The 16923-nt window shown below is 51.8% G+C and overlaps 1 protein-coding gene across 4 annotated transcripts in view; it reads right to left on the bottom strand.

The window, feature by feature from the left end:
* Positions 1 to 16923, bottom strand: part of PTK7 (protein tyrosine kinase 7 (inactive)) — a 97253-nt gene that overhangs the window by 25002 nt on the left and 55328 nt on the right. For 2 of the 4 annotated variants that reach the window (XM_011986761.1, XM_011986763.1), the window contains exons 2-10: positions 10962 to 11249; positions 10397 to 10499; positions 9804 to 9994; positions 9563 to 9713; positions 8075 to 8223; positions 7554 to 7820; positions 1413 to 1546; positions 1124 to 1259; positions 870 to 989 (exon numbers count right to left, since the gene is read on the bottom strand). In XM_011986761.1, the coding sequence (XP_011842151.1) occupies positions 870 to 989; positions 1124 to 1259; positions 1413 to 1546; positions 7554 to 7820; positions 8075 to 8223; positions 9563 to 9713; positions 9804 to 9994; positions 10397 to 10499; positions 10962 to 11249 (1539 nt within the window). The remainder of the gene's footprint in view (positions 1 to 869; positions 990 to 1123; positions 1260 to 1412; positions 1547 to 7553; positions 7821 to 8074; positions 8224 to 9562; positions 9714 to 9803; positions 9995 to 10396; positions 10500 to 10961; positions 11250 to 16923) is intronic. The other 2 variants (XM_011986762.1, XM_011986764.1) reach the window with 2 other exon arrangements.

The following is a 16923-nucleotide window of genomic DNA, read 5'->3' as shown; positions in this document are numbered from 1 at the left end:
CCAGGCTAGAGTGCAGTGGCGCGATCTCGGCTCACCGCAAGCTCCGCCTCCCGGGTTCACGCCATTCTCCTCCCTCAGCCTCCCAAGTAGCTGGGACTACAGGCGCCCGCCACCACGTCCGGCTAATTTTTTGTATTTTTAATAGAGACGAGGTTTCACTGTGTTTGCCAGGATGGTCTCCATCTCCTGACCTCGTGATCCACCCACCTCAGCCTCCCAAAGTGCTGGGATTACAGGCTTGAGCCACCGCGCCCAGCCTCTCCCAGTATTTTCTAAAGGAGCCCATGTAATTTTTCTTTTTTTGAGTCAGAGTCTCACTCTGTCACCCAGACTCTAGTGCAGTGGCATGATCTCGGCCCACTGCAGCCTCTGCCTGCTTCAGCCTCCTGAGTAGCTGGGATTGCAAGCATGTGCCACCACACCTGGCTAACTTCTGCATTTTTAGTAAAGATGCGGTTTCACCATGTTTGAAACCAGTTTGAGGCTGACCTCAAACTCCTGGCCTCAAGTGAGCCACCCACCTCGGCTTCCCAAAGTGTTGGGATTACAGGCGTGAGCCACTGTGCTCGGCCTCCATGTAATTTTTATGTTGGAAAAGATAAACGATTTTGGAAAGGGAGAAGGGAGGACTTTATAGCATTGTCTGGACCAATCCCATCACTTGTTGCCTTGAGTCGTCTTCCATGTTGTCCAAGGCTGTAATTTGACCTCTTCTGTGTCTGGCTTTTTCCTTCCTAACTCAACTATACATCAGCCCTGCATTGCTTGTCTAGTCTCCACATTTCTGGGCACGGTGCGGGGCCCTCAGGTATGCATCTGATCAGTGGACTGCCCTGCCTGCCCCCACCCTATGCTGGCACTATACCCACCTGTCCGTTCCCACTTAATAGTGGGCTTCTCTCGGCCTGTGGCTGAGCAGGGCACCGTGGCCTCCTTGTCAAACTCCATGCACTGCTGCGGCTGGGGTGGTGGTGTGAACTTGAGCTTTTCTGTTTCAGCAGAGGGTGAGTGGAAAGAGGAGGAATTGGGGCCGCTGGAGAGGCTGTGACCAGGCCTGCTGCTCCCTCCCCTTTCTTCTCCTGCCTAGCCGGGAAGGGTGCTCCCCCAAGACATGCTGGCTCACCCAGCACTTGGACACGGGCTTGCGCCTCGATGCTGCCAGCTGGGGTGCTGCTCACACAACGGTACCATGTCCCATCGTACACCTCCACGTTGTTGATGCGCAAGGTCCCATTCTTGAAGACCTCGAACCGTGAGTCCTGCAGCACAGGTGAAAGGCCTCAGAGCCTGAACCCACATCCACCTGTCCCTAGAGGCTGCCTCCAGGGAAAGAGTGCTATGGAGGTGAGCACAGAAGAGGGCAGGTGGAGGGAAGGCCCCGCCCATCCAATAGTAACATTCTTCTTTCTCACCTCTGAGATGAGCATCTGGTTTCTGTACCAGACAACTGTGGGTTTTGGTGTGGCCTGGGTCAGGCAATGCAAGTAGCCGGGTTTGCCCTCCTCCAGCTGGCTGTCTTGGGGCTTCTTCAGCCAGGTGGGCACAGCTAGACGGACAGGAAGGAAACAGTGAAGACTGCTTCACAGGTCTCCAAAACCAAAGGACCCAACTCCAAGAAATTCTACTACCATTCTAGGCCCCGAGTTCAGAAGCCCCATGCTACTCAGATGGCAGGAGTTTCCCTTTAAGGAAGACCCAGGTGCCAGCACCATTTTTTTTTGTTTTTTTCTTTTAAGACAAGTTCTCACTCTGTCACCCAGACTGGAGTACAGTGACACAGTTATGGCTCACTACAGTCTCGAACTCATAAGCTCAAGTGATTTTCCCACCTCAGCCTCCCAAATAGCTGGGACCACAGGTATGCACCACAATACTTGGCTAATTTTTGTATTTTTTGTAGTGATGAGGTCTTGCTATGTTGCCCAGGCTGGTCTCAAACTCCTGGTCTCAAGCAGTCCTCCCTCCTTGGCCTCCCAAAGTGCTAAGATTATAGGTGTGAGCCACCACGTCTGGCCACCAACGTCTTTTGAACATTATCTTAGTTAATTGTCACATTAATTAACTTAGTTAACATTATCTTAGTTATAAATCCCCATGGTAGGCAGGGAACGGTGGCTCACACCTGTAATCCCAGCACTTTGGGAGGCCGAGGCGGGAGGGTTGCTATGAGACACTGCACTCTAGCCTGGGCAACAGAGTGAGACCCCCATCTCTAAAAAAACAAAAAAAACCCCAAGATATGTATTCCAACACCCATTTTACAGCTAAGAAAACAGATGTTCAAAGAAGTAATAGTGGCTGGGTACAGTGGCTCACGCCTGTAATCCCAGCACTTTGGGAGGCAAAGGCGGGCAGATCATTTGAGGTCAGGAGTTCAAAACCAGCCTGAACAACATAGTGAACTGAGATCACGCCACTGCACTCCAGTCTGGGCAGAAGAGTGAGACTCCGTCTCAAATTTAAAAAAAAAAAAAAAAAGAAGTAGCAGTAACGGTGATGTGCTAATACCCAATAGTGATAGAATTTAAAATTCTCGTCTATGTGACTCCAAAATTCATATTCTTCCTTTTTTTTTTTTTTTTTGAGACAGTCTCGCTCCGTCACCCAGGCTGGAGTGCAGTGGCACGATCTTGGCTCACTGCAAACTCCGCCTCCCGGGTTCACGCCATTTTCCTGCCTCAGCCTCCCAAGTAGCTGGGACTACAGGAGCCTACCACCACACCCGGCTAATTTTTTGTATTTTTATAGACGGGGTTTCACCGTGTTAGCCAGGATGGTCTCCGTCTCCTGACCTCGCGATCCACCTATCTCGGCCTCCCAAAGTGCTGGGATTACAGGCGTAAGCCACCACGCCTGGCCCCTTGTTCTTCTTATTACACCATAAAATGCCAAGGCGCAGTCCTCAGAAATCTGTTCTGTTTTAGTCACATTCACTCATCCAGTCCACAACCTTCAATACAATATGAATGGTTGGTTCCCAAAACTACATCCTGATTCCTGTAAATCCAATTGCCTACTGGCATTTCCAACTGGATATCCAACAGGCATCTCAAAACTTTATGTGCGCTAAAGGGAGCACCTGACTTCCCCCAAAACCTGCTCACTCATTTTCCCTATCTCAGTCAATAGAACTATCCAGTCAATTAAGAAAGTCAAAAAGCTAGCCTTGTCTTCTCTCTATACCCCACCCCCATCACACTCATTCTACACAAACCCTATCTACTGGGGCTCCTAAATATATCCTGAATTTGACCACCTCACTCCCACCACTACTGCCTCTGTTCAAGCTCCTTTCAGTATCTCCCCTAGACTATTACAGTCATCTACTAATGGGTCTCCTTGTTTATACTCTTGGTCCTAACATTCTAGTCTCAAAACAGCCAGAGTGATCTTCTGAAAAATCAGTCTTCCACTCAAAACCCTGCAAGGTCTTCCCATCCAATGTGGTGTGGTAGGCTGTTTGCAATGATAGTTATAAACAATTCTCCCATCCATTTCATCTCTTTGCAATGTGATGTTGACACTTTCCCATCAAGAGGTGGAGTTTATTTATTTGTGTGTGTGTGAGACAGGGTCTCACCCATTACCCAGGCTGGAGTGCGGTCATGCCATTATGGCTCAATGTGGCCTCAGCCTCCCAGGTTCCAGCAACCCTCTCACCTCAGCCTCCCAAGTGGCTAGGACCACTGGTGCGTACCACCATGCCCAGCTAATTTTTTTTTTTTAGTAGAGACAGGGTCTGGGCCATGTTGCCCAGGCTGGTCTCAAACTCCTAGGCTCAAGCAATCCTTCCATCTTCACCTCCTAAAGTACTGGGATTGCAGCGCGAACCACTGCACTAGGTCATAGTATATTTTTCTAGTCCCTGGAATCTGGGTGACTTGTGACTCCCCTTGTCCAACAGAACACAGTGGTAGTGTTGCAGCTTCCACTTTTGCCCTCTCGGAACCCAGCCACCAGGTGAGGAAGCCTGGGCTAGCCTACAGGAGATGCCATGTGGAGGAGAACTAAGGCACCCTGGTCAATACCCCCTGTCAACTGCCAGACAGGTGAGTGAGGCCACCAGGGACCAGCCAGCTCACCACAAAACATGTGTACACCCAGCTGATAGCACACCAGGTGGACGAGCAGGTCCACCTGAACCTGTCCACAGAATCATAAGCATGTCAATGGCTGTTGTTTGTTGTTTCAAGTCACTATGGTTTTGGTTTTGTTTGAGACAGAGTCTCGCTCTGTCGCCCAGGCTGGAGTGCAGTGGTGCGATCTCGGCTCACTACAACCTCCATCAGCTGGGTTCAAGCGATTCTCCTGCCTCAGTCTCCCAAGTAGCTGGGATTACAGGCATGTGCCACCACGCCTGGCTAATTTTTGTGAGGTTTTTTATTTCTTATTTTATTTTGAGACAGAGTCTCCCTCTGTCGCCCAGGCTGGAGTGCAGTGGCGCGATCTCGGCTCACTGCAACCTCCACCTCCACCACGTCCGGCTAATTTTTGTATTTTTAGTAGAGATGGGTTTTCATCATGTTGCTCAGGCTGGTCTCAAATTCCTGACCTTGTGATCCATCCGCCCTGGCCTCCCAAAGTGCTGGGAATACAAGGCGTGAGCCACTGCGCCCAACCATTTTTGTATTTTTAGTAGAGACGGGGGTCTCACCATGTTGGCCAGGCTGGTCTCAAACTCCTGACCTCAAGTAACCCACCCGCCTTGGCCTCCCAAAGTGCCACCACATTTTGAAGTGGTTTGCTATGTAGCAATGGATAACTGATGCCGAAGCCAAAGTCCTTACTAGGTTTTTACAAGACCTAGGTAATCCAGTTTCCACCTCTCAGGCAACTTCAACCCCTCTCACCATCGTTTATTCAACTCAAGCCACACAGGCGACTACTGTTCCTCCAACATACAAGGCCATCTCCATCTCAGGGCCTATCACATGGCTGGCTCCCTTCTTAATTTAAATACCAGCTCAAATGCACCTTTTACACAAGTCTTCCCTAAACTCCCTCTGGCCCTGCCCTTTCTCTATCACTTGCCCTATTTTATTTTTCTCCCTTCTTCTGCTGGCAGCTAAAATTATATTTGTTCATTTGATAGTTTTTCTTACTGGCTTTGTCACCCCTACCAGAATATGAACTCCACAAGGAGAGGGGCTTCTGCCTGCTTTGTTCACAGTTGCATCCAGTACTGGGAACAGATCTAGCACAAGGAAAGTGCTCGACAAATCTCTATTGACTGACTGCATTCCCAGAGTTCTCCATCCTCTGGGCTCTACCCTCTAACACCCAGCACCTGATCTGGCCCTGTTTGCATCACACACTCTCAAATGCCACAGACCTCCTTCTCAGAGCATAGCAAGGGACACTGGTGTGGCTCAGTCAGTGTCAGCTTCAGTTAGCATCTGTGGAATGACTGATTAAAGCCAGTAGTTCCCAAACTTGAGCACATATGAAGTATCACCCAGAGCACTTGTTAAATACACATCTGCCTGGGTCCCACCCCTAGAGTCTGGGTTGGGAGCTGTGGAGTGGGGCCCTGAATTCTGCATGTTTTTCTTTTTTTTCAAGGCTCCAGCAATGTCCTAGACATTTTTTTGGAGACAGTCTTCCTGTCATCCAGACTCCAGTACAGTACTGTGATCATAGCTTACTGGAATCTCCAACTCGCGAGCTCATCCTCCAGCCCCAGCCTCCCACATAGTTGGGACTATAGGTGTGTACCATCATACCTAGCTAAGTTTTTAAATTTCTGTAGACACAAGGTCTCACTATCTTGTCCAGCCTGGTCTCAAACTTCTGGGCTCAAGAGATCTTCCCATCTCAGCCTCCCAAAGTCTGGGATTATAGGTGTGAACCACTGCACCTGGCCTGTATTTTAAAAAGTATCCCTAACGAGGCCAGGCGCAGCAGCTCACGCCTGTAATCCCAGCACTTTGGGAGGCCAAGGCAGGTGGATCACTTGAGGTCAGGAGTTTGAGACCAGCCTGGCCAACATGGCAAAACACTGCCTCTACTAAAAATACAAAAATTAGCCAGGTGTTGTGGCACACACCTTTAAACCCAGCTACTTGGGAGGCTGAGGCATGAGAATCGCTTGAACCTGGGAGGCAGAGGTTGCAGTGAGCCAAGATCACGCCACTACATTCCAGCCTGGAGGACAGAGCGAGCGAGACTCCCTCTCAAATAAGAAAAGAAAAAAAAAGAAAAAGTATCCCTAATGAAAGCAGGTGATTCTCAAACCTCAACTGGAGGAAGGCTTGACTGTGCATCTTGCCTTTGCACCTGCACTGTGAGTGTCCTGAGCACCTGTTACACGTGTGCTGTGATTCCCACCCAAATCACTGCCTGAGCATGGGCGCATGTCTTCTAAGATTTCAGTATCCTAATGGGAACACTAGCATCATAACTTCACATTTACAAAGCCACTTTCATATTCAAATCTTTTTGCAAAGTTACCCACTCAGAAAGATAATAGTAATATAAAGGTAAGTGGAAGAAGCAGATTGTAAAATAGTTTGTACGTATGTCTGTCTCTGTGTGCATATTGTAATTTTTATTGTGTATCCTTTTAAACTACCACAAAAGGTTTGGAACAAGGCGTGGCATAAATAAATAAGTAAACAAATCCCTATGCCGGTAGCAAGGATATAAGGGGTTTTTTTGTTTGTTTTGTTTTGAGATGGAATCTCACTCTGTCGCCCAGGCTGGAGTGCAGTGGCGCAATCTCGGCTCACTGCAACCTCTGCCTTCTGGGTCCAAGTGATTCTCCCCCCTCAGCCTCCTGAGTAGCTGGGATTACAGGCACGCACCACCACGCCTGGCTAATTTTTGTAATTTTAGTAGAGATGGGGTTTCACCATGTTGGTCAGGCTGGTCTCAAACTCCCGACCTTGTGATCCACCCACCTCGGCCTCCGAAAGTGCTGGGATTACAAGCATGAGCCACCACGCCCAGCCAGATATAAACGGTTTATCATGTATACTTTCATTCATATTTCTTGCTTTTCTCCCCCTTTTTTTCATAAGTAATATGTTTACTAAAGAAATTTGGAAAGCATAACAAACTTAAACAAATTTAAAATCACCTATAATTTTGTCCAACATTACCTCCCAAAAAAGAAAAAGAAAAAGAAAAATCATTTTCATCTACTTCATTTGGCCTTTTCAACCACCTTGTGGGGTAGGTAGATTACTGGCTCCATTTTATGGATGAGGAGACTGAACCCAAGTAAGGTGGGTGATTTGCTACCATCGTCACTCTGTGCGTTGGGAGCATAGTGGGACCCAGGTCTCTAGACTCCTAGTCCATTGCTCTTTCCTCTGCACCCAGAGGACCGTTTTCCTGTGAGGACTGTCACTATTTCCTCCGGTGCACCCACCCTAACCCTTGTGCCTGGCTCTCTACTGTCTACTCCGACTCCCAGTAGTGAACTGATTTCCAAGCCTGCAGGGCCCAGAACTGAGAGGGCCTCAGGTGAGCACCAGGGAAGCCTCTGTCCATCACACCCAGACCTGCGTTCCCCTCCACCTCTCCTTGACCTTCAGAGCAAAGGTGCTCACTGGCCACAGTGATGTTGACGTCCTGTCTCCGCTGACCAGCCAGGTTGGCCGCGTGGCAGGTGTAGACACCAGCATCACTTTCAGCAATACTGGCCAACACCAGTTCGTGGCCCTTCTGGTAGACCCTGCCATGGGTGGGCAGTCGGACTCCTGCGTGCTCCCACCACACACTGGGCTCTGGCAGACCCTTGGGGGGAAGGCAGGTAACACGCTCCTCGCTGCCCGCTGTAAACACCCGTGGCTCAAATAGAGGCATGTCTTCAATCTCTGCAAGGATATAAGTGGGAGGAATGGCCCGATTACTGTGGGTCTCAGGGTACATGATGTTCTCCCACAGCAAGCCTAGGCCCTTTTCCAGCCAAACCCTCCCCTGAAGCCCTCTGCATCTCCTCCTCCTACCCCCAGCATCCGCTTCTTCCCCTGCCCTCCAAGCTGCTAAGTAAAAACAGGAGCCTAAATCTCTATGTGCCAAAAATGTTAAAGGCAGTCCCCATGTCAGCACCCCAGACCCAGAGACTCACCTGCTAGATGAAGTGTGGCCTCCAGGATGACAGGTGGGCCCCTCTGCCCCTGGCCGATGCAGCGGTAGACCCCTGCATTGCGTGGCCGGACCTGGGTCAGCAGCAGAGACCCGTTGGCAAATACTGTGGCTCTGCGAAGGTGTGGGGGGCTGCAGAGGGGAGAGTGCAATTTGGAGAAAGTGGCCAATAGGCCTACTTCTGGAAAGGAATGCAAGGGAACCCCTTTCCTGCAAAAGTCGGAAATGTAGTAAGGAATCGACCAGGAACAGGGCAGAGAGAAGGAAGTTGATACTCCACACTGGTGTGTGTGCCTGCATACACTTGCTCAGGTGTATGTGCAGGTGTGTGTTCCAACTACAAGAGATCAGATCGGGAAGCGATGAGGCAAATGACAATGCAGGTGAGAGACAGAGTGTTATGGTTTGGCTGTGTTCCCACTCAAATCTCATCTTAAATTGTAGCTCCCATAATTCCCATGTGTTGTGGGAGGGACCCAGTGGGAGGTAATTGAATCATGGGGTAAGTCTTTCCCATGCTGTTCTCATGATAGTGAGTAAGTCTCACGAGATCTGATGGTTTTAAAAAGAGGCGTTCCCCTGCACAAGCTCTCTCTCCTTTGCCTGCTGCCATCCATGTAAGACGTGACTTGGTCTTCCTTGCCTTCTGCCAAGATTGTGAGGCTTGCCTAGCCATGTGGAACTGCAAGTCCAATTAAACCTCTTTCTTTTGTAAATTGCCCAGTCTTGGGTATGTCTTTATCAGCAGCATTAAAATGGTCTAATACACAGAGTAACCACCATGTGCAACTGTCAAGACAGGGGAGCCACCATCCCGCAGGGCCACGCTGATAGGGCACCCAGCTCCAGAGTCAGATATCCCTCAGCCATACCAGGCAGGCTACTGATGATGTCCTCAAGGCTGAAGCCAAGTGGCATCCAAGTCCCTAGCCTAGGAAGTCACACCCCCAAGAACCATGGTCATGCCCGATACTACAAAGGTGTTCTATGCTCTCCTAGGGTCCAGGCAAGAACAGAAGTCCCTGCAGTGGGGCTGGAACCTTCTAGAGGTGTTTGCTTCCTCCAAAAAGTGTGTGTGTGTGTGTGTGTGTGTGTGTGTGTGTGATGTCTTTGCCACACTGGATCATGCTATCTAGATTGTGACCACCTGATTACCAAGTCTCCTGTGTCTCTCTCATCCCTGGGGTCTCTACCCTTCCATCCCAGACGACCCATGTGGGCAGTGGGGAGAGAAAAGTAGAACCACCACTAGCTCAGAGGGCCTTTGTGCAAACTGGAAAACAGCTCTTCCTAGAGACTGTTCCCTGTGTTAGACTCATCTTATAAAAGCAAAACATTCAACTGTGTCTGTTGGAAATTTGAAATAATACATGTACAAATCTGTGATGTCTGTGATACGAACCGCACCCCCTTCTAGAGAACGCATGTGTGTGGTACATGATACTGGAACGCTCCCAGCCAGATGCCTTACCGACTGCGGTTAGTGATGGGAGTCTCATCCTCAAAGAGCCACTGCAGGCTCGGGGGTGGCTGGGCTGAGAACTGGCAATGGAACATGGCTTCCTCATTCCTCGCTACTATCACGTCCTGGGGTGCCAGCACCACCCTGGCAAAGCTTTCATCTGGAGAGGGAAAGATGGGGGAGCAGGCAGGCTGGGTGGTGAGGCCCTCCTGTACTCACCTCATCCCTTCCGCCCCCACCCCAGGCTCACCAGCAATGCTCAGGGTGAAGTTCTGGCTGCTGCAGGCCTGGCCAAAAGCATTGTGGGCGCAGCAGGAATAGAGCCCACTATGCTCAGGACCAGCTGGCCGGAGCGTCAGGTTCCGCTCCTTGCTGCTGACTGTGTTGTTGCTCTGACCATCAGAAAGGGGGGTCCCATCTCGGAACCATTGGTAGGTGGGCCTGCAGGGCAGACACAGTCAGCAGTCGGGGGAGGGGTACTCAGTGGCCAGTGGAGAGGATACAGAATCAGAGAGTCAGGGCTAGACCTTTCAGTTTATACATGGAGAAATGGGGACTGGGGAGGGAAAGGGACTTGCATAAGGGCACACGGTAATTCTGATTCAGGGACAGAATCAAGTTGAGATTAGATCTCTCAGCTCTACACACAATGTGGCCCACTCTTCAGGTCACCAGGGGCCTGTATAGGGCAACATCTCGGGGGAGGCGGGGTGAAGAACACTGTGGTGATGGAAGGAGTGGTCACAGAATGGAGCGAGGTAACATCTGCATAGAGTTCAGGATTTGGGGAGACATCCCTGTCCGGAATAACCCTCTCCCATCCCCACTTCCTTGACTCCTTACCGAGGGTGCCCATCAATGTGACAACGAAGTGTGACCTGGGTCTGTGGCTGGATCTCAGCTTCTGAGGCTGGATGCTTCAGGACCACGGGACCTGCCTCAATCCCTGTAGCAGAGGCCATGGCTGCAGTGAGGGGCAGAGCAGAGCAAGGGCGGGAAGGCAGAGGGCAAGGAGGACAAGCAGGAAGCTGTGGAACCTCGAGGCTCTGTGCCAACAGACACAAGGAAGCCCTGGAGGCTGAGGCTGGGGCTACAGGTACCAGATACTAAGTGCCTGCCTGGTCCCTGGCAGATCAAGTCTGACACTTGGCCAAGGGCTCAGCCACCCTTTCCATTTGCACAAGCATGCAGCAGATAAATGGGCCCCAGACTTGAAGGAAAAAATTTTTGGAAAAATGTAACTTTTAATTCCCTCTTATCCACATGAGCAAAAAGGGCTGATGATAAATGCATTCTGCCTGCCCCATTTAACTGGAAATGGGAGAACTTGAGGCAAGGGAGGGGTCCCCTAGGCTTCAGTCATTGAGGGTCTGACAAGGGGACTGGGCACAGCCCCCCTGGCTCTCACATTTGATGTTGAAGGAGGCATTGGCACTGTGGGCTTCTTCTCCAGTGACATCATCCCGAGCCACACACTGGAAGGTGCCAGAGTCCTGCAGCCGGTCCACAGCTGCAAAGCTCAGGCTACTGCCCTGGGTGAAACGCCGTTCTGTGTCCTGGACAGGTGCCCCATCGAGCAGCCAGTACACATGTACCAGGCCCGGAGCCTCCACCTCACAGCGAAGCAGCGCCCGGCGCCCCTGCAGTGCATCCTGGGAGGACGGCTGCTTGATGAAGACGATGGCCGCCTGGGTACCTGTAAATGCAGACAGAGGAGAGGCAGGGTCAGGGGGAGCTAGCCTCTGTCCTAACACAGGCCACCCTGTGCATCCAATAAGGATGGAGGAGGCATCCAATAAGTGCAGGTGTGAAGGATCATGATGCCACAATTGCAAGAGTCCCTTGAAAAACTTTTCTTTTTCTTTTTGAGATTTCTTTCTCTTTTTTCGCGCTTGTCACCCAGGCTGGAATGTGGTGGGGCGATCTCAGCTCACTGCAACCTCCACCTCCTGGGTTCAAGTGATTCTTCTGCCTCAGTCTCCCGGGTAGCTGGGATTACAGGCATGAGCCACCATACCCAGCTAATTTTTGTATTTTTAGTAAAGACAGGGTTTCGCCATGTTGGCCAGGTCTCGAACCCCTGACCTGAGGTGATCTGCCCGCCTCAGCTTCCCAAAGTGCTAGGATTACCGGCGTGAGCCACAGTAGCCTCTCCTCAAAAGGTCTCAAGACTAGAAAGGCACACAGAACACAGTTACAGTCACATAAATGCCAAATGAATGGGGTGGGCAGGCAGTAGTGACTCTGGAGCACGAAGGAAGAAGGGATCCCCGAGGGCTGGCTGCACAGGGAGGCTTCCCAGCAAAAGAGAGCCTGGGCCTGCAGGATCAGAACACAGGAGGTTTTGATGCCAGGCTGAGGAGCCAGGGACATTGCAGGTCACTTTCCCCTAATCCAGAATCAGGAGGTTTAGTAAAGTTAAATCATGACCCAAACAGCACCCTGGAAAGATGGCTTCACGCCCCTCAACAGTGCCAGCATCAGAGGTGGCCATAGACGGGATGCTTTGAATCTCACCCACAAATGCTCTGCAGCCCAACGTTCCCCAGATGCTTCTTTGAAAAAACCCACCCCATCACTGGAGAAGCCAGTATTCTCTAGAAACCTGGGCTGCTGCCAAAGACAAGCCATCCTGTGTCCTGTTCTTTTTTTTTTTTGAGACCAAGTCTTGCTCTGTCAGCCAGGTTGGAGTGCAGTGGCGAGATCTTGGCTCACTGCAAGCTCCGCCTCCCGGGTTCACGCCATTCTCCTGCCTCAGCCTCCCGAGTAGCGGGGACTGCAGACACCCGCCACTATGGCTAATTTTTTGTATTTTTAGTAGAGACAGGGTTTCACCGTGTTAGCCAGGATAGTCTCAATCTCCTGACCTCGTGATCCGCCCGCCTTGGCCTCCCAAAGGGCTGGGATTACAGGTGTGAGCCACCGCACCCAGCCCCATGTCTTGTTCTTTATCCCTAAGAATCCAGCTGTGGGCAAGGTCAGCTTCTCTGTGGTTCCAGAGTTCCACTTGAAGCCATTCCCCTTCCTGTACCATTATAGTTCAGCTCTGGCCACGGGGTCCCTGCAACCAAAGGTGGAATCGCAGTCAGTGGGAACAAAGGAAAGAGGAAGAAGCCTACACTGCATGGCAGATGGGTTTAGGGAGGCGGAGGGCAGAGCCAGGCAGGTGGGTGGCATGGTTACGGCGGCGGCAGGAGCAACACACTGGGCTTTGTTCTTGGCCCGCGTGGGCGCCTTGCAGAGGCCTGGAGCCACTTGGGCCTTGAACACAGAAGAGGACTCCCCGATCCCCCACCCCAGAAGAAGAAACGGGCCACCTGGAACTGCTACACGAAGCAGCAGGCTCTGCCTTGAGCCAAACTGGCTGGGCAAGTGCAGAAAGGTACTAACGGGGTCTTTTCCATCCCTTCCCAAACCACTGGAAACTAATCCAAGTCCCCGGAGATGGGGTTCTGTTCTTTACGGCATGAGAATCAGTCTCCTCATAAAGTCAGGGTCAAGACAATTCCAGGATCCCCCATCCTGGGTCCAGATGAGGGACTGCCCCTGGTGTTGGTCCATCTCCCAACGAGCTCATAGGTGCCAGCCCGCATCTCCTGACACAAAACCCAGTCACGGAGCTGGAAGCAGCTCAGAGCAGCCAACTCTGTGCTCTTCCCAGCTCCACCCAGAGACTCAGAAACAACCCTCAAAGCATCTGATCCTACAATGAGGAGTCACATTCCCCACTGCCAGGTAGTGAAGTGGACACACCTCTTGCAGACAATGCCAGGCACACAAAGGCACCCAGCAAGCACTGCCTGCACTGAAGTGACCTCGAAGGAAGCATGGGGCAAGAACTGATACACAGAGTACTTCTGGAGCACCTCTCATGACGCAGATGAGCGGAATCAGACTGAGTCCCCAGTGGGCTTCTGCAAATGTGACTCACCAAAATCCTAGGACCTTTTTTTTTTTTTTTTTGAGACGGAGTCTTACTTACTCTGCCACCCAGGCTGGAGTGCAGTGGCGCAATCTTGGCTCACTGCAACCTCCACCTCCCGGATTTAGTGATTCTCATGCCTTAGCCTCCCGAGTAGCTGGGATTACAGGTACGCGCCACCACGCCTTGCTAATTTTTGTATTTTTTGTGGAGACAGGGTTTCACCATGTTGGCCAGGCTAGTCTTGAACTCCTGACCTCAAGTGATCCACCCACCTTGGCCTCCTAAAGTTCTGGGATTACAGACATGAGTCACGGCGCCCTGCCCAAAATCCTAGGACCTTTGACCCAGAACTCCAGGAGCCTTGTCAAAGACCAAAGAGAGATCATCTGCCCTCGAAGTGTGGGCAAGCCCCCACCTTCCCCGCTCATTTTCTGCAGACATGGTGGGGAGCCAGGAGTCTCACCCACATGCAGGAGCAGTTAAGGGGCTGGAATCAGACAGGCGGAGCTCAGATCCTGACCTGTTACATTCAGTGTGTCTGACCTTGAACAAGTAACATAGACTGTGTCTCAGCTTCCTCTGCCTCTCTCACAAGGCTGTCATGAGTTGTAAACCTGGAAACACATGAAGTGCCTTGCAAAGGGTTCACTTTCAGTAAACGGCAGCTACTGTTAATATTCTTATGATCACCCTTCCTGCTCAAGGACTCAACTTCTAAGACTAGAAAGCTCTCCATTTGCCAAGTGCCAGGACCACTCCCAGACCCTGGAGGGGGAGGAGCCGCCACAGCAGAGAAGTCTAAAGGGAATAAGCAGGTGGTGGGTGGGATAGAGGGGAAGGGGACCTGGGTTTGCAGGAACCACAGACCACCTGCCACAGAAACCCAAGCTGGGAGGAGAGACAGCGTGACTCAGAGACCCCAGCTCAGCCTTGGCCACCCCCAGCTCAGCCTCTAGCACCCACTCCTGGGGCTGGGACTGCTCCATAGCTGTGGTGAAAGATGCTGCATTCCCAGACTGCCACTCAGAGCCCCCTGCGCCCCAACGACTGGGCCTGGGAAACATCAAAGCCGGCCCCGAGGGGGCCTCTGTCCTGACGTCAGCTCACAGCAGGTCCTGGTTAGTGCTTGGCTGGGATAGACTTTAGATGTTTCTTTTTTCTTTTCTTTTTTTTGGGGGGGGAGGTGGAGAAGGACAGAGTTTTCATTCTTGTTGCCCAGGCTGGAGTACACTGGCATGATCTCAGCTCATGGCAACCTCTGCTTCCTGGGTTCAAGCGATTCTCCTGCCTCAGCCTCCCAACTAGCTGGGATTACAGGCATGCGCCACCATGCCCAGCTAATTTTGTATTTTTAGTAGAGACTGGGTGTCTCCATGTTGGTCAGGCTGGTCTCCAACTCCCAACCTCAGGTGATCCGCCCACCTCGGCCTCCCAAAGTGCTAGGATTACAGGTGTGAGCCACCCCGCCCCATAGATGTTTCAAAAGGTAGAAAATGCAGCTCCCAGGCCTGCTCGAAGCCCCTGGCCCCTGCTATAAGCACCTCAACCATGAGGCTCCTTATTCAGGTTAGCCCAGTGCTGTGGCACCCATGTTTGCTCAGAAGACAGTCTGTGGTGTGCCCAGCCTGGCCATCTGCCCAGCCTGCAGGAGGGGACATTGGTCTGCTGTTTGTTGTTGGGCTATTTTTGAGATAGGGTCTCACTCTGTTGCCCAGGCTGGTACACAGTGGTGCAATCACGGCTGACTGCAGCCTTGACCTACAGGGCTCAAGCGATCCTCCCACCTCAGCCTCCCAGGTAGCTGGGACCTCAGGTGTGCACCACCATGCGTGGCTAGTTTTTCATAGACACAGGGTTTTGCCATGCTGCCCAGGCTGGTCTTGAACTCCTTAGCTCAAGCGATCCTCCCACCTCGGCCTCCAAAGTGCTGGGCTTACGGGCATGAGCCACACTGTCCCCGGCTTTGGTCCGCTGTTTTGTTTTGGGTAAGCAGACAAAGGAGCCCTGGCAGAAAGGTCAGACTCCAAGAAAGGAGCTGGGACGTAAGGGACTCTACTTTTGCTTTGTCAGAAGCTTTGCTGATAACAAAAAATGGAGGACAGCAATGACAGAGAAGGCAGGCGTTTCGGGATGGAGGTGGTACCTGCCTCAAGGTGATGTAGTCACCAGCACATTCCTGTCCCCTTCCCCTGACCTGAGTATGCCCCCAGAACTGTGGTCTGGGAAAGGTCCTGGGCTTCCCAAGGTTGCCTCCTCTTTCATCATCAGGCCATGCTACGCAACTCCCTCGACTGCACACAAGCCCCCATGGAGATGCAGGCCACGTGACCCTGGAGGCAGCCAGCTCCATGTGCAACTTTGCTGCTGACTAGTGACGCTACCTTACTGTGGCCTCTGCATGCTTCTTCTTTGCCGTGAAATGAGGACAGTGGCCCCACCATCCCGCCTAAGTGAGGGCTAACGGGTTCACATTCGCAAAGCCCACACATGGCACAAAACACAGAGGGTGCTGCTTCCCTGGTAGGATCCTGCCGCACCGGGCTCAGCAGGCAAGAAGCCCTCAGCAACGACAGGCAGCCAGGGCCATCTGCCGACACCAGGCGCCGACCCCAACAAAGCCGGAGCTGCAAACACCCAATAAGGACATCTTCCAAGCCATTTCCTTGGCTCCCTAACAGCCATCTATATGCAGACACTCACTTTGCCTGCGTCTCCTGCGCCTGCCCTCCACCCCCACCCCCGCCAGCATCTGGTCTGGTGCCCACCCTTCGTGCTGCTCTCTGGGCTCGGGCCCAGCCGGCCCATGTGTGTCTATGTGTGCGTGTATACACATACATATGTGTAAACACAATTGTTACACAGAGCAGAGAGCAGCAGGAAGTTTTTCCTAGGCACTCCCACTCTAAGTAATTTTGGCTGCTTCAATCCAAGGATCCATCTGGGCCACTCAACTCCCCATCTCTCAGGAGCTAGAACTCCTGGTTTAGGAAAAACACCCCCAGGACCCATATAGGCCCCAGAATCTGCCACACATCACTGTTCGATTCTGTCAATCAACTTCTCTCTCTCATTAAAGAAAATGCCATCTGGCCGGGCGCGGTGACTCACGCCTGCAATCCCAGCACTTTGGGAGGCCAAGGAGGGCGGGTCACGAGATCAGGAGTTTGAGCTTGGCCAACATGGTGAAAGAAAATGCCATCCTTCAGATGTCTCAGGACAAGGGTGAGATAGAAAGACTGGTTGAGTGAGGAGCTTGATGCTACCAGCCCAGAAGTCCTCCAGGAGTGTGCTCCACAGAGGCATGGGGATTTTGCATGGTGGAGCATGACTCTGAGTAATTGCAGGATCTCCCACACCCAAAGTCAACCAGCCATACACATGCGTCTGACTCTCCCACACCCAAAGTCAACCAGCCATACACATGCGTCTGACTCTTCCACACCCA

Source organism: Mandrillus leucophaeus, unplaced genomic scaffold (assembly GCF_000951045.1).
Source record: "Mandrillus leucophaeus isolate KB7577 unplaced genomic scaffold, Mleu.le_1.0 Scaffold3, whole genome shotgun sequence".
NCBI classification, from domain to species: Eukaryota; Metazoa; Chordata; class Mammalia; order Primates; family Cercopithecidae; genus Mandrillus; species Mandrillus leucophaeus.
The sequence above is the reverse complement of the archived record's forward strand: the minus strand, read 5'-3'. Positions and strand labels throughout refer to the sequence as shown.